Here is a 25,703-nt window from a genome sequence, read left to right on the forward strand (position 1 = left end):
CCCGCTACAAGGAGAACTTTCACTCTCTTATTCCTGAGGTGGAGAGGTCTACAAAAATGGGGCAGGACCAGAAGGCCCTTGCTGCAGAACTGTTAAAAAAAATTCCCATCTGAACACGCTAGCGGCAGAGGTCACAGTTCGTTGCCCAACCAAGGCGTACATGCGAGAGAGACGCAACTCCAATCCAGCAGAGGCAGGGGAACACTGTCAACGTTCTGGGACAGTTTTCTCAGACCCTCCCTTCGGACAGACCCTGAGGCGCGGGGTACTCTCACAAGGAGTGGAAAGTTTCAAAAGATGGTAAGGGAGTACCTTGCCGACCGTACCAGTGTCCTCCATGATTCCTCTGTGCCTTTTAATTATTGGGTATCCAAGCTGGACACTTGGAATGAACTCGCTCTGTACACCTTGGAGTTCCTGGCCTGCCCTGCCGCTAACGTGTTATCGGAGGTGTGTTTTTAGTGCCGCTGGGGGAATTATAACTGATAAGCGCACTCGCCTGTCAACTGACAATGCTGACAAGCTAACCCTTATCAAAATGAAGAAGGGCTGGATTGGGCCAGACTTCTCATCACCACCAAGTGACAGCAGAGTAACATAAAGTCAAATCCACTGTGTTATTTCGGGAGGTGTATTCACATGCACCGCTTCACACCCACACATGGGTATACGCTTCATTTCGGCTGTTTTATGTTCTTCTCCTTAACCTCCGCCTCCACCACCACTATACCACCAGGGTGACCGTGGTCCGTGTTGCCATTATTGAAAGTTCCTCCGTCCTTATTTTTGTCAGCTTTTGCTTGGAAGGCATAAGCAAAGACTGTGGGAGACCCACTCCCCAATAATGGGAATAATATTTTTAAGATGCTGTACTGTATGGCTCTTGTAAGGGACATTAAAACCATCTTGTTAAGCTACTGCAACCTCCACGTCTCTTCCGAGGGGCATTAAAAGATTCTTGTTAAGCTACTGCGACCTCCACGTCTCTTCCGAGGGGCATTAAAACCGTCTTGTTAAGCTACTATGACCTCCACCACTTTTCCAAGGGGCATTCAAACCATCTTGTTAAGCTACTGTGACCTCCACCACTATTCCAAGGGGCATTCAAACCATCTTGTTAAGCTACTGCGACCTCCACGACTCTTCCAATGGGCATTGCATTTCCTCCTAATTTTAGTCAGCTTTTTCTTTTCAATGCATAAGCGAACACTAAGGGAGACCCACTCCCCAATAATGGGTAGAAGGTTTTTAGTACTCTGTAATCCATGTCTGTTTCAAGGGGCATTGCAGTTCCTCATAATTTTTGGAAAGCCTTCCATTCACTGCTTAGGCCAACAGTGCACAGGAGACCCAGTTGCTTTAAATGGAAAAAATGGTTTAGTTAAGGCCCTCTGACCTCCATGTCACTTCCAAGGGGCATTGGAGTGCCTCTAAATTTTGGTAGGCATTGCACTCACTGTATGCCCTATAACTGTTAGAACCTTGCTCTTAGGTTTTTTTTCCTTTGCTGGTCACATGACCTTGTTGGCCTATTTAATCCTGCTCCGCCCTTCTGGCTTTGCTGGACTTCATTGTATATCTACTTTCTAGCTAGCCTGTGCTCTGTATCTAACTCTGTTAGTTTGCTTGGTCTACGGACCTCTATGTTCTATATATGTTTGTTCGTCTGTCTGCTACTATTTCTGTTAGGAGGTGTCCATTTTCCTCCCAGTCCTTAGTACTTGTAGGGATTCCTTCCCCACATCTATAGGTCTCCGTACAGACTAGTTTAGGACTTTAGCAGGTCTGATCGCAGGATCAGGTTCCCTGTTACATCGTAGGGATTCAGCTGAGTTCTATCGTAGGGACAGATCTCCTCTCTTTCCTTAGCTCTGGTAGCAGAACATAACAGTAAGTCCAGCCTGCAAATTCTCTAAGGAAAGATTTTTCTGTTCCATCATGGTGTCGGTTCAGGATTTGGCTCATCGCCTGCAGGGACTCTCTCTGGAGGTGGCCGAGCTCCGTCAGCACGTGAGTAGCTGTCCTGGAGCACATTTCTTGGAGCCTAAGGTATGTTTGCCGGATTTATTTTTTGGTGAACACCGAGAATTTTTTTCATTTAAAAATGCTTGCTTATTGTATTTTCGTTTGAGACCTAAGTCCTCTGGGGATGAATCCCAGCGCGTAGGGTTCATAATGTCAGTTTTGCGCAAAGAGCCTCAGGAGTGGGCCTTTTCTTTGAAATCTAGTGATACATGCTTCAGATCAGTGGATAGTTTTTTTTCTGCTTTGGGACTATTATATGATGATCCTGACTGTGTCGCATCAGCTGAGACTGAGTTGAGACGTTTAAAACAGGGATCAGGTAATGTGGAAAAATATTGTACTCATTTCCGTCGTTGGTCTACTCAAACAGGGTGGAACGATTCTGCTCTGAAAAGTCTATTTCTTGCTGGGCTCAGTGAAAGGGTTAAAGACCTGCTAATTGCTTATCCTACACCTGAAGATTTGCAACAGGCTATGCAATTAGCTATACGGGTGGATAGAAGACTGCGTGCAAGGGTTAATGAGAGCAAATCCTCTGCTATGTCAGTTTCTGGTTATGAGAATGTGTGTACTAACAGTGGTGAACCGATGGAGATTGGATCGGTGGCACCTCGCTCTCAAGAAAAAGACCGTTGATTTTTTGAAGGCTTGTGTTTCTATTGCGGAAAATCCGGTCATTTGATTAAAGGCTGTGAGCTTCGTATGAAGAAAGAAAAAAAAAATGGTCAGTCATGCCCGTATTGCCTGTTTAAATTCCAAGGGTGTATTTTTAGCTGCTTCCACGATTGCTCAGGAAAAATTAATGGAATTTCGGGTGTTTGTCGATTGTGGGTCTACTCTGAATGTAATTGATGGGGGATTCGTGGAAAGACTCGATTTAAAACCTGAACCTTTATCATCCCCCATTGCTGTGGTTTCTGTGGATGGTTCCCCTTTGAAGAATATTACTCTCAAGGTCTGTGAATTTCCTCTCACTATTAATGGTGTTCACCATGAGAAATTGGATTTGGTAGTGTTGAATAACTTGCCTTCTCCAGTAATATTGGGATTGCCCTGGTTAAAATTTCACAATCCTGTACTGGATTGGTCTACCAGTGAAATTAAATCCTGGAGCCATAAATGTTATGACAAGTGTTGTAACGGGCGTATTGCAGCTTTGGATAGGGGAGAATTGCCTGTTCCTATTAAGGATTTTTGGAGAGTTTTTTCTGAGAAGGAATCGCAGGTTTTGCCTCCCCATGGAGACTATGATTGTTCTATTGAATTTGTCCCTGGAGCGACTCTTCCTAAAAGTCGTTTATTTAACCTTACTATTCCTGAGAGGAAGGCTTTGGAGGAATACATACAGACAAGTTTGGCCGCCGGTCACATTAGGCCCTCTAAGTCTCCTGTGGCGGTTGGATTTTTTTTTGTAAAAAAAAAAGGACGGCGGTTTACGTCCTTGTCTGGATTTTCGTGAGATTAACAAAATTACTGTACGCAATCCTTACCCACTGCCATTGATTCCTGATCTGTTTAACCAGTTAATGGGGGCCAAGTGGTTCTCTAAAATTGACCTTAAGGGGGCATACAATCTGTTGCGCATGAAGGAGGGTGACGAATGGAAGACTGCTTTTAACACTCCTGTGGGTCATTTTGAGAATCTGGTTATGCCTTTTGGTCTTACTAATGCTCCTGCATTTTTTCAGAATCTGATTAATGACATCCTTAGACCTTTGATCGGTAAAAATGTGGTTGTGTATTTGGATGACATTTTGATTTATTCGCCGGATCTGGAGTCTCATTGGCGGAGCGTGCGTGAGGTATTACAGTTATTAATGGACAATTCGCTTTTTGCTAAGCTGGAGAAATGTGAGTTCGCTGTACAGAGAATTAGTTTTTTTGGCTACATTATCTCCAGCAAAGGTTTTGAGATGGATCCGGTTAAGGTTCAGGCTGTGCAGGAATGGCCTAGGCCTATTGGTTTGAAATCGATACAGAGGTTTTTGGGTTTCGCCAATTACTACAGAAAATTCATAAAAAATTTTTCTAGTATTGTCAAACCTCTGACCGATCTCACCAGGAAAGGTGCTGATGCGGTTCAGTGGTCTTCTGAGGCCATTGAAGCTTTTGTGTATCTCAAGGAGAGGTTCACCTCTGCTCCCATCCTTATGCAGCCTGATGTTACTAGGCCGTTTTTGGTTGAGGTTGATGCTTCCTCTGTGGGGGTTGGCGCAGTATTGTCTCAGGATAACAGGGATGGATTACATCCCTGTGCCTTTTTTTCAAAAAATTTTTTCGGAGACTGAACTGAATTACGATATTGGTAATCGGGAATTATTGGCTATTAAACTCGCATTTGAACACTGGCGCCACTTCTTGGAAGGTGCGGAATTTCCCGTTCAGGTTCTTACGGATCATAAAAATCTGATATATCTTGATGCTGCCAAGCGCCTGAATGCCCGTCAGGCTAGGTGGGCACTGTTTTTCTCGCGGTTTAATTTCTCCGTTACTTACATCCCTGGTACTAAGAATGTTAAGGCGGATTCCTTGTCTCGCAGTTTTTCTCCCATAGTCGGTGCTGAGAAAGAGGAGAACATTTTACAAGAAGGTGTTGTGATAGCTGCTTTGGACTCCGTTTTGGAAAATGAGATTCTTAAAGCACAGGAGAATGCACCTTCTAACACTCCTCATGGGAGGTTGTTTGTGCCTGGGACCTTTAGGAGAGATTTGTTTGTTGAGTGTCACGAATCTCGGTTGGCAGGTCATCCCGGAATCTCTGAGACCAAGAGACTGGTGGGTCGCAGTTTTTGGTGGCCTGGATGGCAGAAGGAAGTCATTAAGTGGGTGCGTCAATGTACTATATGTGCTAGATCTAAGTCCTCACATACTCCTGCTGCGGGGTTGCTTTGTCCTTTGGAGGTTCCCAGTGCTCCTTGGACACATTTGGCTATGGACTTTATAACTGACCTTCCCCCCTCTGAGGGTTTTACTGTCATCTGGGTGGTCGTGGACCGTTTTAGCAAGATGTGTCACTTGGTTCCTTTCGTCAAACTGCCCTGCGCTAAAAACTCTCGCTAAGGCCTTTGTCAAGGAAATTGTCAGACTTCATGGCGTTCCTACTGACATTGTTTCTGATAGGGGTCCTCAGTTCGTGGCTCGTTTTTGGCGTGCCTTTTGTGATAGGTTGGGAGTTCATTTGTCGTTCTCGTCCAGATATCATCCTGAATCTAATGGCCAGACAGAAAGGAAAAACCAGGATGTTGAGCAGTTCTTGCGTTGTTTTGTGGCAGACAATCAAGAGGGGTGGTCTGAGTTTCTGCCACTTGCTGAATTTGCTCTGAACAATCATACATCTTCTTCTGCTGGTTGTTCGCCTTTTTTTTGTTGTTCTGGGAGACATCCGTCGTTTGGGTCGTTCTCCAAGTTGGGATCTGCCGTGCCTGAGGAGGAGAATTTTTCCGGTGATTTGGAGAGAGTTTGGACGGATGTGCGTGGTAATCTTCAGGAGGCCAACAGAAAATCTAAAGACTACTTTGATAGGAAACGACAGGAGGTTTTGTTCGCTGTTGGTGACATGGTTTGGTTGTCCTCTAGGAATCTGCGGTTGAGGATTCCTTCAAAGAAATTGGGTCCCAAGTTTGTAGGGCCCTTTAAGGTGCTTCAGGTTGTCAACCAATCTGCTGTTAGGTTGGAGGTTCCTACCTCCTGGAGAATTAATCCGGTATTTCATGTCTCTCTGTTGAAAAAAGCTGTTGTATCGGATTGTGACGCCTCTGCCTCTGTTCCTCCGGTGGTGGAGGACGGGGAATATGAAATTTCTCGCATCCTTAACTCTAGACGGTATAGAGGTAGTTTGCAGTATCTTGTGGCCTGGAAAGGTTTCGGTCCCGAGGATAACTCTTGGGTGAGGTCGGATGATGTTTCCGCGTCCAGACTTATCAGAGCGTTTCACAGGAGATTTCCTGATAAGCCTGGTCCTAGGGGATCCGGAGGATCCTCTTAGAAGGGGGGGTACTGTTAGAACCTTGCTCTTAGGTTTTTTTCCTTTGCTGGTCACATGACCTTGTTGGCCTATTTAATCCTGCTCCGCCCTTCTGGCTTTGCTGGACTTCATTGTATATCTACTTTCTAGCTAGCCTGTGCTCTGTATCTAACTCTGTTAGTTTGCTTGGTCTATGGACCTCTGTGTTCTATATATGTTGTTTGTTCGTCTGTCTGCTACTATTTCTGTTAGGAGGTGTCCATTTTCCTCCCAGTCCTTAGTACTTGTAGGGATTCCTTCCCCACATCTATAGGTCTCCGTACAGACTAGTTTAGGACTTTAGCAGGTCTGATCGCAGGATCAGGTTCCCTGTTACATCGTAGGGATTCAGCTGAGTTCTATCGTAGGGACAGATCTCCTCTCTTTCCTTAGCTCTGGTAGCAGAACATAACAATAACTGTGTAGCCGAACCGCTCCTTTTGGTACAGAAACATATCCTACAAGACATGTGTGGTTGACTGGCCTGATATTGATGTGAATGGTCCCTGTTCCTCCTGCTCTTTCTCCTTTGCCACCACCTCATCCATCATTCATCACCTGAAGCTTTGTTTTAACGGGAGTCATAGAACTGGGATAGTAGCAGGAAAACATCCAGCTATCCTCGGGGGAGGTAGGATATGCGCCAAAACACTGACCACCTCAGGCCTAGCCGCTACTACATACATGCGCTTGCATTCCAAGAAAACAAAGCAGATGCTAACTTCTATCATCATCATCATCATGCTCCTCACCTTGGCACTCTCAACTCCCCTGATGGAGAAGCCAGGGCCCACCGGAGGATTCTGTTTCTCTGGTGGGCTCGTCCAATGCTGCCCTAAAACAGGCCAGGCTAAGAAAAGTGTGTGGGAAGGTGACAGGAGAAATAGGGGAGGCTGGGGACCGTTTATGGACACCCGGCCGCCGGGCGGCTGGGGACTGAGCATGGATACCAGGCCGCCGAAGCAGCCATGAGGCAGTGGCCAGCTTCGGCCTCCTCCAAACTAAAAGGCCCCATTTCAAGTGCAAGCTAGCAGTATGGCATTGCAGCCTGGGGGTGGGTGCGTGGCAGGCTGCACACTTACGCTTGCATTAAAAGAAAACCAAGCAGATGCTAACTTCTATCATCATCATCATGCTCCTCACCTTGGCACTCTGAATTCCTCTGATGGAGAAGCCAGGGCCCACCGGAGGAGTCTGGTTCTCTGGTGGGCTCGTCCAATGCTGCCCTAAAGCAGGCCAGGCTAAGAAAAGTGTGTGGGAAGGTGACAGGAGAAATAGGGTCGGCTGGGGACTGTTTATGGACACCCGGCCTCCCCCAGGTGGCTGGGGACCGTGTGTGGACACCCGGCCGCAGGGCGGCTGGGGACCGTGTGTGGACACCCGGCCGCGGGGCGGCTGGGGACCGAGTATGGACACCCGGCCGGCCCCTGGCGGCTGGGGACCGAGTGTGGACACCCGGTCGCCGGGCGGCTGGGGACTGAGTATGGATACCTCGCTGCCGAAGCAGCCATGAGGTAGTGGCCAGCTTCATCCTCCTCCAAACTAAAAGGCCCCATTTCAAGTGAAAGCTATCAGTATGGTATTGCAGCCTGCGGGTGGGTGGGTGGTTGGCTGCATATTTGCACTTGCATTGCAAGGAATAGGGGAGGTACAGTTGAACACTGCCCTGGGACAAAGACTTGCTCTGGGATAGTTGCAAGTCTGCATCTTCTGATGCGGCAAGGATCACTTCTGATGGGCACACTTTGAGGCAGTGACCTGGGTGTCAGAGATACTTCCAGGGGTCTTCCCCATGCTGTTCCCATGTCTTTTCAGCACTGTATGCATGTGTCACACAGCACATGGCCAGATAAGGTTGTAAAATGTTAAAATTTCATTTCCCGGTGAATGCATTTGTCACGGTTGAAAGCAATACAAAAGTGCAAAAACGCATGAAAAATGCTACTTGTGAACATAGCCCAAGGTGTGGAGGAGTATTTTTGTTTTTGGTTATTTATTTTACTTTATACACAAGTCTTTACCCTGGAAAGGAAATTCCTTAACATATTTCACAGTAAAACAGTTTCAGTTTTGTTTTTGAACGTTTTATTGGGAGCCCGTAAAAGTGGCTTAATACCTCTGACCACGTTGTTGACAGCAGTGACCTGGGGGTCAGAAATGCTTCCAGGGGCGATCCCCATGCTGCCCCATGTCTTTTGAGCACTGTCACTATAGTTTTGGGCAGTTTTTAAGCTTTCTACAGACTGCCGGGGGTGCCGCCGCAAAAATGCTCAGGTCTCCCATAGACTAACATTGGGCTCGTTGCTTGGGTCGAGCACCCGAGTATCACGGCGAGCTCGGCCCGAGCTTCGAGCACCCGAGCATTTTAGTGCTCGTTCAACACTATTAAAGACCATTTGAATTTTGAATTTTTCACTTTCACTTTTTCCTCTACTTGTTCCAAGAGCCATAACATTTTTTTATCTTTGCATCTACATAGCCTTATGAGGGTATGTTTTTTTCTGCAGGACTAGCTTTAGTTTTGAATGGTACTATTCATTTTACCATATAATGTAGTGAAAAATGGGGAAAATAAATTTCAAGTGCAGAAAAATAGGGAAACCCCTCCCTCTGCAATTCTGGCATCGCGTTTTAGGCTTTGTTTTTATGGTATTGTGTGGAGCTAGGTGAAGGCTTGTTTTTGTACACTGATCTGATATGTTTATTAACACTTTTTGGGGACATATGTTATTTTTAATCACATTTTATTGTAATTTTTGGGGAAGTGCAGTGATTGAAAAGTCGTAATTTTGTCTTTTCATTTTTTTTATTTTTGATGTTTGGACTATTTTGAACACAGCAAAACCAATTATGTTTGTTTTTTACATTTATAATTAGTTTATTATTTGTAATGGGAAAAAAGGGTGGTTCTAATTTTTATGTTTTTACATTTTTTGCAACCTTTTTGTTTTTAGAAATATTTTTTTTATTTTTTAGTTCCTATAGGGAAGGGGTGGGGAACCTCAGGCCCATGGGCAATTTACAGTCCTCGATGACCTTTTATCCGTCCCCCCGGGCAGATAGAGGATTGTGGTCGTTTGATTGTATATACTATAAACTTCAATAACATGGAAATTGCAGTATATAGAGAAATTGTGATTCAGCCCGTATCTGAGCTTCGTTGGATGACCAATATATTTCTGCAATTCGGTTTCATTAAAAATATTATAAGGCTCTTTGTTTCTCTGCATATTCAACTTTGATGTGGTCTGTGGTCATAGTTGAGTTGAGAAGAGCTCAGAAAGACAAATAAGATTTACAAACTCTCTTGTCAAAACTAATTCACTGACAGACTCTCCGGGAACTCATTCTACAGCTAACAATACATTGGATGCAGAATGAGTTATCTGTGTGCGAAGGCCACAAGGCTACCCCATTCACTTCTAAAGCACCGCAATGTAGCAGCAGCAACTTTGGTCACAAGCAATCTGTCGCCGTGTTTCGCCCCCTGACGAAGCAAGGGTGAAACACGCATTGGGTCTCCAGGATCACATGCTATTACTACCTACCATACTACAACATGTAAGTGTGTTATTACCATCAATTTCTGAGAACTTTATCCTTCCACTGTATAATACAAGTATAATGTACAGTGTTACATTTGTTTTCTTCAGGTTTTTAGGAAGGTGTCTGGTATAGTATAATATGTTAGCTTGTCATGAATATTATAGCCTGGCTTTCTATTTGGTAAAGTATATGGTGTTTACCACACATATAATCATCATTGGCTCCAGGAAAGTTATTTAACCTAGTGAAATATATTCCCGAGCGTATGTATGTGGTCCTCCATTGGGTTACTCTGTGGTTTTATTGTATATTTTTTCATCTCAATAAAAGTTATGTTTTATGAGACTTTTATGCACCATATTGTTCTTTTGTCAGTAGTCTTCAACTGATGGTCAGCCAACTTCTTTTTTTTACACTTGTTTTCAGATACTGAACAGTTTTTAGATTATATCTTCAAGTAGAATACATAGTGTGATTATCTTCAACGGGTTAACTGACAGGAAGTCTAGAAAAATCTCTTTCCTCGTGATCATCAGTATAACAAGAGTTTTCAGCGCCTTTATTCACTAAGGTTTCCTTTAACTTCAGATAAGTGCTGTTAGAATATTGCTTCACTGGATATGAACCACCAGGAAACTTTAAAGGGGTTTTCCCACATATGTGTAATTTTTTTTTTTTTTATTATTATCTTTACTTTTAATTGGGGAAAAGAGGGGTGATTTGAACTTTTATGTTTGTTTTTTTTTCATATTTTTAAACATTTTTTTTTTACTTTTCACTGTTCTTGTTAGGTCCTTAGGGTGTTGAACCTGCAATCATCTGACTGCTTGTGCTGTATACTGCATGCAAAAATCAGTCTCTACAGGCAGGGTTTCAAGGGAGCTCCGTAATAACTAGCATGGAGGTCTTCAACAGACCCCCTGCTGTTGTAGCGACCCGCGAACATGTCACAGGCACGGTGGTAGGGCTTTCCCCCTGCCAGCGCGCTCTTAATGCTACACACATTGACAGCAGCATTTTTTACAGGTTAACAATCGTGGGCGGTGCTTTACGCCACCCGCGTTTGTTCGAGGCCGGTCCTGGCTGTAACTCATAGGCATTACCTGCCGAGTATGGTGCAAGCTTACTCCATTAGCCCGCTCCATAAACCTGCTTCCGACTTGCACCGTACATGTACGGCAGAAGCAGAGAAGAAGCCTGACGCCCACGGAGGAGATGAAGAACAAGTTTCTTCTCTGCTTCTGGACACGCGCAGTATGCCTCTCATGCTGGGAAGCGTTCACCCGGCTTCAGATGTGCAATGATGTGTAGGAAAGCTTATTTGCAGAGAGCTGGCGATGATGCAGGCTCTTGCAAATCGTCATCACGCACACAGGGGAGTGATAACATGCTAAGTAGGACAACTAGTCTGGAAAAACAAATGCCCCATCGACTAGTAAAAAGGTTATTTGCATATTAAAAATAGACTGTACAAATACTTATTTATAAAGATCTGTTAATGTGTCAAACAATATAAAGGGTTTGTTAGGCAGGTAGTTTGGAGGGCATTGGCGACCTGTCAGGTTCCTTTTAGGCTATGTGCACATGATGCGTTTTTAATGTGTTTCCACGGCAATTTTTCCGCCGCGGAAACGCTTTAAAAATGCTTAATAGGTCTGCCAGGTATAGCAATGGTAATCTGGATGTGCTGTGCACATGATGCGGAAATTTCCGCTCCAGATTACCATTGCAGTAAAAACCGCAGCATTACCATTTATTGTGCGATTCCGCTGCGAATTCGCGCCCATTGAGGTCCATTGAATCGCAGCAAACCCACAGGTAGAATATCTATACTTGCGGATTTGCTGGGTTTCAATGAAAGTCAATGGGTGCGAAATCGTGTTGGAAATGCACTGCGGGTGGTACCCGGGTCGAAAGAGGAGGAATGCATCTCCTCTCATCCGACCCTCGTTCCCGCTGATAACAGTGAGAGCGGCGTGAATGGGAGGAGCAGTAGTCTGCTCTGCCCAGCCACGTGCCCGCGGTCAAAAAAGAAAAAAAATAAGTAAAAATAAAAAAAATAAACCTTTATACTCACCTGTCCCGAGGCCCCTGGTGTCCTCCTGGTCCCTGGCGATGCTCTCTCTCCGGCAGCCAGTGGTATACTGCAGGGAGCGGGCTTGCTCCCAGCAGTGTACCGAGCTGCCAGGACTTGCGGTGATGTCACCGATCAGCTGATGCTCACCCTGGGAACATTCGCAAGAATGTTCCCAGGGTGGTAAGCTCACCGGGGCTGATCAGCTGATCTTCAGCTGATCAACCCCAGTGACCTCCTGCAGCAATGTACACTGACAGGAGTGATTTTACACTCCCTGTCTGTATACAATGCTGTCTTCTACAGCAGTGACATCAGTGATTTCTGATGTCACTGCTGTAGAAGTGACCCAGATTGCTGCGGGACACTCGGCGTAATCGTGGACTACGTCGTTGACGGCAGACAGGTGAGGAATATGGTTGTTTATTTTACTTTTTTTCAGGAGATTGAGGGTTTCACTGACAGAGGGTAATAAAAAAAATTGTAGAGCAGTGTGTGTTTTTTATTTCATTAAAATACTTTATTCTGGCCATGTGTTTTATTGAAAAAGCGGCGACCATTTTACTATGTGGTTAGTAATGGAGGGCGTCTTATAGACGCCCTCCATTGCTAACCTGGGCTTCACGTCGGCCGCCAATACAAGGCTGACGTGAACCCCATTACCCCACTCGCCACCACTACAGGGCAGTGGGAAGAGCGAGGCTAAGCGCCAATTTTGGCGCATCTTATGGATGCACCATTTCTGAGACTGCTAAGGGGTGATATTAATAGCCGTGGAGGGGGCTAGTATTCATGGCCCCTTCCCTGGCTATTAATATCAGCCTGCAGCTGTCTAGTTTAGCCTTTGCTGGTTATATTTTATAGGGGGACCCCACGTCAATTTTTTTCTGGGGTCCCCCTGTAATCTAGCCAGTAAAGGCTAAACAAACAGGTGTGGGCTGATATTAATAGCCAGGGAACATTATTGGCTAATGGCCCCTTCCCGATTGGCAAAAATTGGAAATTTTAACCAAGACGGGGAATATTTACACCCTTTATTCATTCTCTATCTGGCTGATGGACAAAGCTGCGCATAGCACTCTACAGTCTAATAGGGAATGAAGAGTGATGATCAGGGAAGCGCACTCCTCCGTTTTAACATGGATAAAAGTGCCCTCTTCTGCTGATTGGTGCAGGTCCCAGAAGTCAGTCCCATCCCCCCACCCAATCAACAAGTTATCATCTATGATGTGTGAATAGATAACAAGACTAAAGGGGATATCTGCTGAAAACAACTTAATACCATTCCTTTAAAAAAGTTCTGTCTTCTAACAATCCTGGAGTATTTTGCTTTGCATTATGTCATTGCTCTATTCCTCTGGGGAATTTATGAATAAATTGACATCGGGATTTAGCAGTTGGTGGGGTCTCTACATTTAAGGGTATGTGCACATGTCCAATATTTGAAGCACATTTTTCTGCTGCAAATATTGGAGTGTTAGCAGTAAAACCATAGAACGAAATAGATGCATTTTTTTCCCCAATTAATTTAAATGGGTGAAAAGCACTGAAAAAAAACATTTGAAACTGCAAGAAAAAAATATGTGGCATGTGCCTGAGATTTCAGAATTCTCATTCACTATCCTGGGGCATTAAAACGCTGCATTTTTCCACGTCAAAAACGCGTGGGAAAAATTAGACAAAAATGCAACTGGTGGCTTTTTCATTATTCAAAATACAGTACAGACCAAAAGTTTGGACACACCTCATTTAAAGATTTTTCTGCATTTTCATGAGTATGAAAATTGTACATTCACACTGAGGGCATCAAAACTATGAATTAACACATGTGGAATTATATGCTTAACAAAAAAGTGTGAAACAACTGAAAATATGTCTTATATTCTAGGTTCTTCAAAGTAGCCACCTTTTGCTTTGATGACTGCTTGGCACTCTCTTGATGAGCTTCAAGAGGTAGTTGACTAGCCCAGGGGATGGGGATGACTCGGTACCCGGGCCTTTGCCTGGCCTTGGGGATGTCGCGGTGGTCGGCTCCCGGGCCCGTACCCTGGGGTCAGCTTTTAAAAAGGGGATTGTATATTGGGATAATAGGTTTGTTAATTTTAAGAAAGTTTGTGACGCCACCTGTGGCTTCTGGTGAGAATCACCAGCGCTGCGCAGTCCACTGAGACCGGTGATAAGGCAGCTTGATGGTATAGCTCCCCACAGGTGGAGCTAGGCCTCAGGGCAGCGTACGGAGAGGGGGAATGCAGGACAGGCGAGACCCAGCCGGGTCAGAGCAAGAAGGGGGACAGACACGATAGTCACTTCAGTACCTTTTACTGGTGGAAAATCAGGCACATCCCGGAGCACTGTGGGGTGAAGGGTGCATATCAGGGTCCTCCCCAATGAGCGGGTGTAGGGCCTCCTGTTTCTTGCCTCTGCGTAGTAAGTTTCTGACCTGCCTGGAGCTAGGACTAACTTTATCTCTGTCCTGCACCGGCTGACGTTGTGGTAGGGCCTTCTCTCGGAGTGCACGCTCCCAGCGTACGGGGCCTATGTGTCTCCTGGCTCTGTTACGTATCAGCTCTCTGGTGAACCCGGGACCTGTAGTTCTCCAGGGATTCCGGTTATGCCTTATTGGGTCGTAGAGATCCCGGTAAGCTCGGACCCGGTGTCTGGTAAATTCTTCGGGGTGAGCTGTTTAAATTCCTCTGCCCCCTACGTACTAACTCTCCACTCTCACCTTTGGCCTACTCGGGCCCTCACTAGGCTATTCACACTAACGGCAGCTTGCCGCCCTTCACCGATCTTATAGCGCCGGCACACCTTAAGCTCACTATTCTGAGCTACAACTGAGTCTGGACTGTGCTTCACTGCAGGCTGACCTCTCTCAGGCTTCTCTACTGCAGGAACTCTCTCAACAGACTAAACCGCCTGGCTCCACCTTCCCTATCTATATCCCTAACGGGCTCCCTCTGCTGGTCTGAGGTGGAAGGTGGAGATGTGTGAATGTTTATGGGGGCCTCTTGTGGAGGAATCCATCAATGCACACTTCTAGGATCTGTGATACCAAGCGCAGCTGGGCGTCACATAGTCACCGGAAATGGTCTTCCAACAATCTTGAAGGAGTTCCCAGAGATGCTTAGCACTTGTTGACCCTTTTGAATTCACTCTGCGGTCCAGCTCACCCCAAACCATCTTGATTGGGTTCAAGTCTGGTGACTGTGGAGGCCAGGTCATCTGGCCTAGCACCCCATCACTCTCCTTCTTGGTCAAATAGCCCTTACACAGCCTGTTGTCCTGATGAAAAATAAATGATGGTCCAACTAAACGCAAACCGGATGGAATAGCATGCCGCTGCAAGATGCTGTGGTAGCCATGCTGGTTCAGTATGCCTTCAATTTTGAATAAATCCCCAACAGTAACACCAACAAAGCACCCCCACACCATCACACTTCCTCCTCCATGCTTCACGGTGGGAACCAGGCATGTAGAGTCCATCCGTTCACCTTTTCTGCGTCGCACAAAGACACGGTGGTTGGAACCAAAGATCTCAAATTTGGACTCATCAGACCAAAGCACAGATTTCCACTGGTCTAATGTCCATTCCTTGTGTTCTTTAGCCCAAACAAGTCTCTTCTGCTTGTTGCCTGTCCTTAGCAGTGGTTTCCTAGCAGCTATTTTACCATGAAGGCCTGCTGCACAAAGTCTCCTCTTAACAGTTGTTGAAGAGATGTGTCTGCTGCTAGAACTCTGTGTGGCATTGACCTGGTCTCTAATCTGAGCTGCTGTTAACCTGCGATTTCTGAGGCTGGTGACTCGGATAAACTTATCCTCAGAAGCAGAGGTGACTCTTGGTCTTCCTTTCCTGGGGCGGTCCTCATGTGAGGCAGTTTCTTTGTAGCGCTTGATGGTTTTTGCAACTGCACTTGGGGACACTTTCAAAGTTTTCCCAATTTTTTCGGACTGACTGACCTTCAGTTCTTAAAGTAATGATGGCCACTCGTTTTTCTTTACTTAGCTGCTTTTTTCTTGCCATAATACAAATTCTAACCGTTTATTCAGTAGGACTATCAGCTGTGTATCCACCAGACTTCTGCACAACACAACTGATGGTCCCAGCCCCATTTATAAGGCAAGAAATCCCACTTATTAAACCTGACAGGGCACACCTGTGAAGTGAAAACCATTTCCGGTGACTACCTCTTGAAGCTCATCAAGAGAATGCCAAGAGTGTGCAAAGCAGTCATCAAAGCAAAAGGTGGCTACTTTGAAGAACCTAGAATATAAGACATATATTTTCAGTTGTTTCACACTTTTTTGTTAAGTATATAATTCTACATGTGTTAATTCATTGTTTGATGCCTTCAGTGTGAATGTACAATTTTCATAGTCATGAAAATACAGAAAAATCTTTGAGTAGGTGTGTCCAAACTTTTGGTCTGTACTGTAAGACCAGAAAACAGCAGTAAAAGAGACTTCACAAAAACCATGGGAAAATCTTACAAAAAAAAAAGAAAAACTCGTAGGAAAGGATAGAAAAAAAAAACAACACAAAAGTTGTTACAGTAAAAAAAAAACTTTAGCGTTTCCTGAAGCATCTTCTACTTGTCTTGTGCACATAGCCTCTCTGTGTTTTTGTTTGTCCACCCGCTTTTTGAGGATTGACCACAGGTTCTCTATTGGATTGAGATCTGAGGAGTTTTCTGGTCATGGACCCAAAATTTAAATTTTTTTTTCACTGGGCGGCTTAGTTATCACTTTTGCTTTGTGACATGGTCTCCATAATGCTGGAAATAGTATTGTTCATCACCAAATTGTTCCTGGATGGTTGGTAGAAGTTTCCCTTGGAGGATGTTTAGATAACATGCTATATTCATGTCCATGGATGAAAAGCCACTACACACAAATGATCTGAGGTAGCTTTACTGTTGGCTGGCACAGGAGTCATGTTAGCACTCACATTTTCTTCTCTGGATAATCATTCTTCCAGATGTCTCAGACAGTCTGAAGGGGGCTTCATCAGAGAAAGTAATTTTTCCACAGTTCTCTGCAGTCCAATTCCTGTAATTCCCACAGAATAGCAGTCTGTAAGAAGTAAAGGATTATACTTCAGAGGGCTGGAATAATGATTGTCCGGAGAAGAAGAAGCGCTAAAGCGAAAAGTCTTGTGTCCTGGCAACAGTAAAACATCCTGAGACCATGCATATGTGGTGCTGATTTTCATCCAGGGGAGTGGGCTCACTCACAATTTTGCTCAAGACCAATAAAGAATGGGATCTATACATCATCCAAGAGCAATTTCTCCCAATGTTCCATGAGCAATTTGGTGATGAACAATGCATGCTGGGACGAATTACAGAAGTCTTGAAAAATAAGGATCAACAGTGTAAATATTGAATATTTGCATAAACATAATGTATTTCTCAGTAGAAGTTTAAAAACGTATGAAATGCTTCTGATTGTATTTTAGCAACCACAGAAACATCCGACTAAAAGATCTCAAAACACTGAAGCAGCCAACTTTGTGAAAACCAAAGTTTCTGTCAGCCTCAAAACTTTTAGCAATGATTATATATGTATTTACTAAAGAGGTTGTACGACCCCGAAGTCCAATTTTTTTAAGCTAATCTGTGCTGTATTGTAATATACAACACCTCTATAAATTTAGTTTTTTTGATTTCTACCTTTCGTTTCTCCAGAATTTAAATTCATTCCTTGCACCCCGTTTGTTTATATGCTGCTCTCCACAGCAAGCAGTTTGCTGAGCTTTTCTTTCGATGATCACAGCCAGTAGTAGCCCCGCCCCAACCTCAGTGTCCAGCCCCGACCTCTGCCCCGCCCGCTACACACTCATTGGCTGTTAGTGATCTAGCACAGAGGTCCCCAACTTCAGTCCTCAAGGCCCACCAACAGATCATGTATTCAGGATTTCCTTACACAGGTGGTGGAATTATTGCCTGTGCAGGTGATGGAATTATCGCCTGTGCAATACTAAAGAAATCCTGCAAACATGACCTGTTGGTGCGCCTTGAGGACTGGAGTTGGGGAACACTGATCTAGCACAGCACTAACCTCCGTCATTCATTTCAGCACTGGGAGTGAGAGAGGAGCGATTCTAGTCCTCTCAACTGTGGAAAGCAGCACCAACATAATCTATCTCACATTACATCCACAGTGGTGACAGAGCTGTTAGCCCACACAAGGCCGCTATCAGGGCATTACTGCCCTTACTGACGTATGGGGTCTGGTAAGCTGAGGGGCCCCGCCCGTCCCCGACGGGGTGGCCCCCCCTCTGCTCACCGGGCCCTAGCGATCTGAACTTGAGTCCTCAGATGCAGGTTCACTTTAAAACTGTTACCATGTGGGAAGCTCCCGCACGGCAATAGTTAACAGCCGCCAGCCAATCACAGACCGGCAGCTGTCTGACGTCAGTGCTCACGTCGCCGGCGTCTGACATCAGTGCCGGCCTGTTACTGGCTGGCGTCCGTGCCTCAGAGGCGGAGGAGAATCATTGGTGGAGCGGCGGCAAGGTAAGGAGAACTTTTTTTATTTTATTTTGTAAAGCGGAGACTGGGGGACTGAATGCAGGGGGACACAAGGGGGCAGAATGCAGGGGAGACACTCGGGGGGGAGAATGCTGAGGATGATGAGACACATGGGGGCAGAATGCTGAGGAGGATGAGACACACAGGGGCAGAATGCTGAGGAGGATGAGACACACGGGGGCAGAATGCTGAGGAGGATGAGACACACGGGGGCAGAATTCTGAGGAGGATGAAACACACGGGGGCAGAATGCTGAGGAGGATGAGACACACGGGGGCAGAATGCTGAGGAGGAGACACACGGGGGCAGAATGCTGAGGAGGAGGAGACACACGGGGGCAGAATGCTGAGGAGGATGAGACACGCGGGGGGCAGAATGCTGAGGAGGATGAGACACGCGGGGGGCAGAATGCTGAGGAGGATGAGACACGCGGGGGGCAGAATGCTGAGGAGGATGAGACTCACGGGGGGCAGAATGCTGAGGAGGATGAGACACACGGGGGGCAGAATGCTGAGGAGGATGAGACACACGGGGGGCAGAATGCTGAGGAGGATGAGACACACGGGGGGCAGAATGCTGAGGAGGATGAGACACACGGGGGGCAGAATGCTGAGGAGGATGAGACACACGGGGGGCAGAATGCTGAGGAGGATGAGACACACGGGGGGCAGAATGCTGAGGAGGATGAGACACACGGGGGGCAGAATGCTGAAGAGGAGGAGACACGGGCAGAATGCTGAAGAGGAGGAGACACGGGCAGAATGCTGAGGAGGAGGAGACACACGGGGGCAGAATGCTGAGGAGGAGGAGACACAGGGGGCAGAATGCTGAGGAGGAGGAGACACACGGGAGCAGAATGCTGAGGAGGAGGAGAGACACAGGGGGGCAGAATGCTGAAGAGGAGGAGACAAATGGGAGGCAGAATGCTGAGGAGGAAGAGACAAACGGGGGGCAGAATGCTGAGGAGGAGGAGACATGCGGGGGGCAGAATGCTGAGGAGGATGAGACATACGGGGGGCAGAATGCTGAGAAGGATGAGACACATGGGGGGCAGAATGCTGAGGGGGATGAGACTCATGGGGGGCAGAATGCTGAGGAGGATGAGACATACGGGGGGCAGAATGCTGAGAAGGATGAGACACATGGGGGGCAGAATGCTGAGGGGGATGAGACTCATGGGGCTAGGATGTATTTTATTTTTGAGGATACTGTTTTCCGTGAGGAGGGGAGGTCCTGTTACTGTGCAGGGCGGCACTATGTCACTTTTTTTCTTCATCTGGTGTAGTGTAAAAGTTGGGGAAAAATTGGGGAATGTGCTCTGCAAACTGCTCTAGATAACTGTTATTTTCTGCAGAGATGAGTCCTGGCTGGGAGAAGTGATGGCGGTCTGTGCTGGATGAAGAGGAAAAGCGAAGATGAAAGACTTCAACTAGAGACATCACTGGTGAGTCGGTGTGTTACCTGTACACTATACACTACACTATACACAAAGCTCCAGTGTATAATGTCACTGGTGATCACTGTATTATCGGTACACTGACACTATACACTGTATACTATGTACAGAGCTCCTGTGTATAAAATCATTTATGATTATATTAGTATTGTGTTTTTTTTTATTAATGATCAGTATTGCAGTATTTAGTCACTATGTGATGGTAATATTGTGGTCCGGTCATGGTGTGACAGTATTTGTTCCTTGTGTGTGATATTATCTGGTCACTATGTGGTGGTAATATGTGATATGGTCGTAGTGTGGTGTTATTTGTCCCTTGTAGGTGGTAGTATTGGTCATTTTTAAAAAATATATGTGACACATTGCCATAAAGAAAAATATATTAAAAAGAGTATTGGGTATTATAAGAAATAGAGTTGGGCCAGAAGAGTCGAGTTGGGCCAGAAGAGTCGAGTTGGGCCAGAAGAGTCGAGTTGGGCCAGAAGAGTCGAGTCGGGCCAGAAGAGTCGAGTCGAGTCGGGCCAGAAGAGTCGAGTCGAGTCGGGCCAGAAGAGTCGAGTCGGGCCAGAAGAGTCGAGTCGGGCCAGAAGAGTCGAGTCGAGTCGGGCCAGAAGAGTCGAGTCGAGTCGGGCCAGAAGAGTCGAGTCGAGTCGGGCCAGAAGAGTCGAGTCGAGTCGGGCCAGAAGAGTCGAGTCGAGTCGGGCCAGAAGAGTCGAGTCGAGTCGGGCCAGAAGAGTCGAGTCGAGTCGGGCCAGAAGAGTCGAGTCGGGCCAGAAGAGTCGAGTCGAGTCGGGCCAGAAGAGTCGAGTCGAGTCGGGCCAGAAGAGTCGAGTCGAGTCGGGCCAGAAGAGTCGAGTCGAGTCGGGCCAGAAGAGTCGAGTCGAGTCGGGCCAGAAGAGTCGAGTCGAGTCGGGCCAGAAGAGTCGAGTCGAGTCGGGCCAGAAGAGTCGAGTCGAGTCGGGCCAGAAGAGTCGAGTCGAGTCGGGCCAGAAGAGTCGAGTCGAGTCGGGCCAGAAGAGTCGAGTCGAGTCGGGCCAGAAGAGTCGAGTCGAGTCGGGCCAGAAGAGTCGAGTCGAGTCGGGCCAGAAGAGTCGAGTCGAGTCGGGCCAGAAGAGTCGAGTCGAGTCGGGCCAGAAGAGTCGAGTCGAGTCGGGCCAGAAGAGTCGAGTCGAGTCGGGCCAGAAGAGTCGAGTCGAGTCGGGCCAGAAGAGTCGAGTCGAGTCGGGCCAGAAGAGTCGAGTCGAGTCGGGCCAGAAGAGTCGAGTCGAGTCGGGCCAGAAGAGTCGAGTCGAGTCGGGCCAGAAGAGTCGAGTCGAGTCGGGCCAGAAGAGTCGAGTCGAGTCGGGCCAGAAGAGTCGAGTCGAGTCGGGCCAGAAGAGTCGAGTCGAGTCGGGCCAGAAGAGTCGAGTCGAGTCGGGCCAGAAGAGTCGAGTCGAGTCGGGCCAGAAGAGTCGAGTCGAGTCGGGCCAGAAGAGTCGAGTCGAGTCGGGCCAGAAGAGTCGAGTCGAGTCGGGCCAGAAGAGTCTCCTTGTCGTGGTGGCAGTTTAAAAAATATTTTGGCCAAAACAAAAGCTGCTGGTTATGTATGTGATATGGTGTTCGATGGGAACTGGTAATGTATGATTGGCGAGGGCCTGGTGCAGAAGTGGAGTTTTTCCAATAGTGGGCAGTGGGAGTGTGGAAGGTTCAAGTGGTGGAGGCGGAGCTGGGGTGGAGCCTGGGCGAACTCTCAAGGGGGGACAGAAATTTTGCCAGTATGGGGCCTTGAAATTACTGATGGCAGCCCTGAGCCCACACAGAAGCATAACCCACACAGTCTATTCTACACAATGTTTTGGTTACAACATAAGCTGCCAAACATGGTTCTATGCCACTGCTACATGGTAGGTTGATGCAGGTGAGTAGAGTCACATTGCAACCCATGCGGTGAAGTGGTACTGTGCAGTGTATATATACAGGACAGGAGGAGTGGTACTGTCCAGTGTATATATACACAGGACAGGAGAAGTGGTACTGTGCAGTGTATATATACAGGACACGAGGAGTGGTACTGTACAGTGTATATATACACAGGACAGGAGAAGTGGTACTGTGCAGTGTTTATATACAGGACAGGAAGAGTGGTACTGTGCAGTGTACATATAAAGTACAGGAAAAGTGGTACTGTGCAGTGTGTGTTTATACATATACTTAGACTTGCAGGGTCTTAGCCCGGCACCTTGTCACTTCTGGAACCCTTGCCACCTTAACATAGCTCAGCTTCATGAACAGTGTCATTTTGTAAGCACATTAGTATTTTCCAAGTGAATACTGGAGGAATGGTGCCTGTGTGAATGACTGTTCTGACAATGATAAACTCTTCAGAGCAAACTCTCCAGAGCAAACTCTGGATTGCCCATCCTAAACTCTTAGAACTCTGAGTTGTCCTGTCATTTGTTTATTTACCTATTATAAAGATAAGTAGATAAGCAGATAACCTCAGACAAAAGTCACCAGGCAGCCCATTTTATGACCTAAAGGCCCCGTCACACATAACGAGATCGCTAGCGAGATCATTGATACGTCACGGTTTTTGTGTCGTAATAGCGATCTTGCTAGCGATCTCGTTATATCTGACAGGTAGCAACGATCAGGCCCCTGCTGTGAGATCGCTGATCGTTACAAAGCTTCCTGGACCATTCCTGGGTCGTTGCTCTCCCTCTGGGCAGTGTGCATCGCTGTATTTGACACATTATCAACGACCTCATTAGCGATTCAGAACTGAGACACGTAGGCATGCATAAATTGGACTTTTCCGCGCCCCTCGTCCCCGATTGGTGGTCGCTACAGCGTTCTCATTTTCCGCCGTGCATAAAGAAGGCAACTGAATAGCGATTCCATCCTTTGTTTCTGACCTTGTGCTGGATTGCAGATCCTAGCAGAATTCTCCGGGCTGTTGATATCCGTTCATTCGACTGAGTCCTGATTTTGCGTAATTTTATGCACGCCTTTGTGACACAGTACAGTCCCTATCAAGGTGTGGATCGTTGAAATAGCTGCTGTGTGAAAGCATTCCAACAACCACCGAGATTGTTAGTTAGATCGCTGGGGCGGCCGAAATCGTTGGGAAGTTCTGCATGTTTGACAGCTCCCCAGCGATCACGAAACGACTGTCCAGCGATCCCAAAACCGTGACGTAATAACGATCTCGCTAGCGATCTCGTTATGTGTGACGGGGCCTTAACAGACCAGCCCACCGGGCATCTGCCCCACAAGGCATATTAGCAGGCCGGGCCTGCTTGAAATAGATCACTCTGTTTGTAATGACTCTATATAATATTTGAGCTTCACGTTTTGCATTGAAGAACTGAAATAAATTAACTTTTTGATGATATTCTAATTTAGTGAGATGCACCTGTATATGTATACATATAATAATCAAAACATGCATGGAGAGATTACTTGCTAAATAAAAATGCCCTCAGGAATTAAATACATAAAAAATATTTTGAAAGTGCAATAAATAATATAATCCCAACGCAATCACAAAATTAATCTCATAAAGTATAGTAGTAACCCATCATGTGCATGATTGTATAGCCAAAATCATCAGCCCAAGATAAGCACAATGAAGGTCTCCATCGCCAATAATGAGGTGGAATGCTCATACATAACACATGAACAGTACATCAGACAAATATCTCACTGCCCCCTCTAGCTACAGACACAGAAAAGGAAAAGAGCCTGGACAACCCCTTTAACTGCTTTGTTCACCCTACCTTACACATTGCATTGTAAAAAAAATAAAAGTATAACAGGCTGTATAAAGTTGATTATCAATAAGAATGTATCAAATTGTTTATTTCTTTTGTTTTCATGCAGATGTTCTACCTCCTCCAAGCAACATCACCGCTAGGATGGTGAATATGTTTGAGGTTATTCTACAATGGGAGCCCATAGCAACCAACTGTACACCAAGATACAAATTAAAAATTTCAGTCCTAAATTCCAGCCTACAACCATACAAGGTAAATTGTTTGTCATTTCTGTTGATCTGTTTTATACGGAAAATGTTGGAGAGGGATTGGCTATCCCTATACACTGTGCTCCAAATTATTATGCAAATAATATTTTCTCAGATTTTCCCAAATTACCTGTATGAATTGCAGTCATTGTAATTTTCCAGTCAAATAACTATTAGAGTACAATTGAAAGGTTTTTGTACAAACTGCCTATGATAACAGTATATTTTTGAAAAAATAAAACGCTCAAAATGCATGTTCCAAATTATTATGCACAGCAGAGTTTTCAACCTTTTCATTTTAATAAAGAACAAAAAAATGGTCATTTTTGAAATTATAAGCATTAGCAGGTTATTACAAACTGAAATCAAACAGTTTTCAACTCAAAACTTTATTCTAGGTGATGTTACATTTGCACATAGGACCCCTTGTTCGAAAGGAGCTTCTGAACTCTCTCATTCATTGAATTTGTCAGGTTTGTAGATTGGCTCATAATGATCCATTCTGTACAGCAAGGGAAATTAGACATCACATAGCAAACTAACAGTGCTAACAGTGTCTACACAAACAACCAGAAGGCATTTACATGAGTTTGGGCTACAAGCTAGACATTCAGCTACAAATAAATATTCCATTGACATCATGGCATCGCTCTCAAAGGCTTTTATGGTGCAAAGCAAGATGGCAATGGAGGCTGGAATGGAGGTCTATCCTCTTCAGCGATGACTCCTGCATTTGTTTTGGATGTAATTATATAACAAGCTATTGGGGTAACTACCAAATTATTCAAATTTTTAAGCAAGATGGTTAAAATATAACATTTATTTGATATATATTAACATTTTCTTCAAGTAAAAAAAACCCTAATGGGCCAAAATAGTGAACCCTTGGTCTTCTGAATTACCATCAATAACTTTTAATAGTGTATACATGCAAACCACACCTCAAAATGTGGTCAGTGTAGAAAAGATCATGTGTGCCATGCTGTATCCCTTTGGCCTTTTCATGGGGCCACTATTTTCGCCAGGGTTTCCTTTATTTATTTTAGTAATATATCATTTATTTATCTACCCTATGGTGCGTGTTTGTTCTCTCTACCCCGTACTTCAGATGCTGACCCTTGGTTTGGCCTTTTGGACAATGTTCCAAATGTTTTTTTTGCGGACAAATGCGTGTTGGTCTTAGCCTCCTATTCATGCCTGCTTAGCTGTCTGGTTAAGATAAGCCCTATGGTGGGAGGCCATGCTTAACCCTTAAGGGGTGGGACGATGGATGGTTCCTTTTTTTCTAAAAAGTTGAATTGCTATAAATTATTTGGTCCCATTGATATATTGCTGCATGATTGTAGTGGCGAATATATCTGAAAATGGAGGAGAGGAGGTGTATTATACCTCCCAGTCTGTTTGTCTGTGAGAGTGGTTTATTTTGTCCCTCCTCCCTCCCCAATCACCGCTGTGTGGAGTCCAGTTTTGGATCGGCGTTTTTTGTTGTTTTGAAGCGCTAGTGTGAGTGCCGGAGATGCGCCTCATTGCTATATACATGCGTTCCATTTACCGGAAACAGGAAGAGCGTCACTGGATGTGACGTCGGTAGGATTCCGTATGCTTTCCACCTGATGGTTTGCTTTCCGGATACCGGATATACCAGCCCACGTGACCGGAAGTGACGTAGCGGCGTGTCGTTTAGCGCGGCAGTTTAAAGTAGACACGGTGTAGGAAGTGACAGGTGCAACCCTGGGTCTTTTGAAAGGAGGATAATGGCTGTTTGAAATGGTGGAGACCCTCAGCTCCCTTTTTCAGGCTCCCCTCCAGTGTGTTTTGGTCATGAATAATAGGATGACATTACACCAGGATGAATCAAGCCATGATGCACTTTAGGATTGGGTGAGATTGTTTCATTTTGTTTGGTATAACCACAACCCGAAGGATTCTTTCAGTGGGGCTTTGTTGATTTTCCCTGACATAGTCCACGGTACCTTTTTAAATAGAGTTCATGTGGGATTCTACTGTATAGTCCATGGTACCTTCTGTGTTAAAGGGCATATAGGAGCTCATTGTATACCTAATGT

At 45.7% G+C, this 25,703-nt stretch overlaps 1 protein-coding gene across 3 annotated transcripts in view; it reads left to right on the forward strand.

Annotated features, from left to right (window-relative positions):
• The window catches only part of LOC141153222 (interleukin-13 receptor subunit alpha-1-like), a 154,443-nt gene that overhangs the window by 73,484 nt on the left and 55,256 nt on the right, over positions 1-25,703 (forward strand). For all 3 annotated transcript variants that reach the window (XM_073637922.1, XM_073637923.1, XM_073637924.1), the window contains exon 2: positions 23,496-23,641. In XM_073637922.1, the coding sequence (XP_073494023.1) occupies positions 23,496-23,641 (146 nt within the window). The remainder of the gene's footprint in view (positions 1-23,495; positions 23,642-25,703) is intronic.

Source organism: Phyllobates terribilis, unplaced genomic scaffold (genome assembly GCF_046119375.1).
Source record: "Phyllobates terribilis strain yellow unplaced genomic scaffold, ASM4611937v1 Scaffold_7__3_contigs__length_470593459, whole genome shotgun sequence".
Lineage (NCBI taxonomy): Eukaryota > Metazoa > Chordata > Amphibia > Anura > Dendrobatidae > Phyllobates > Phyllobates terribilis.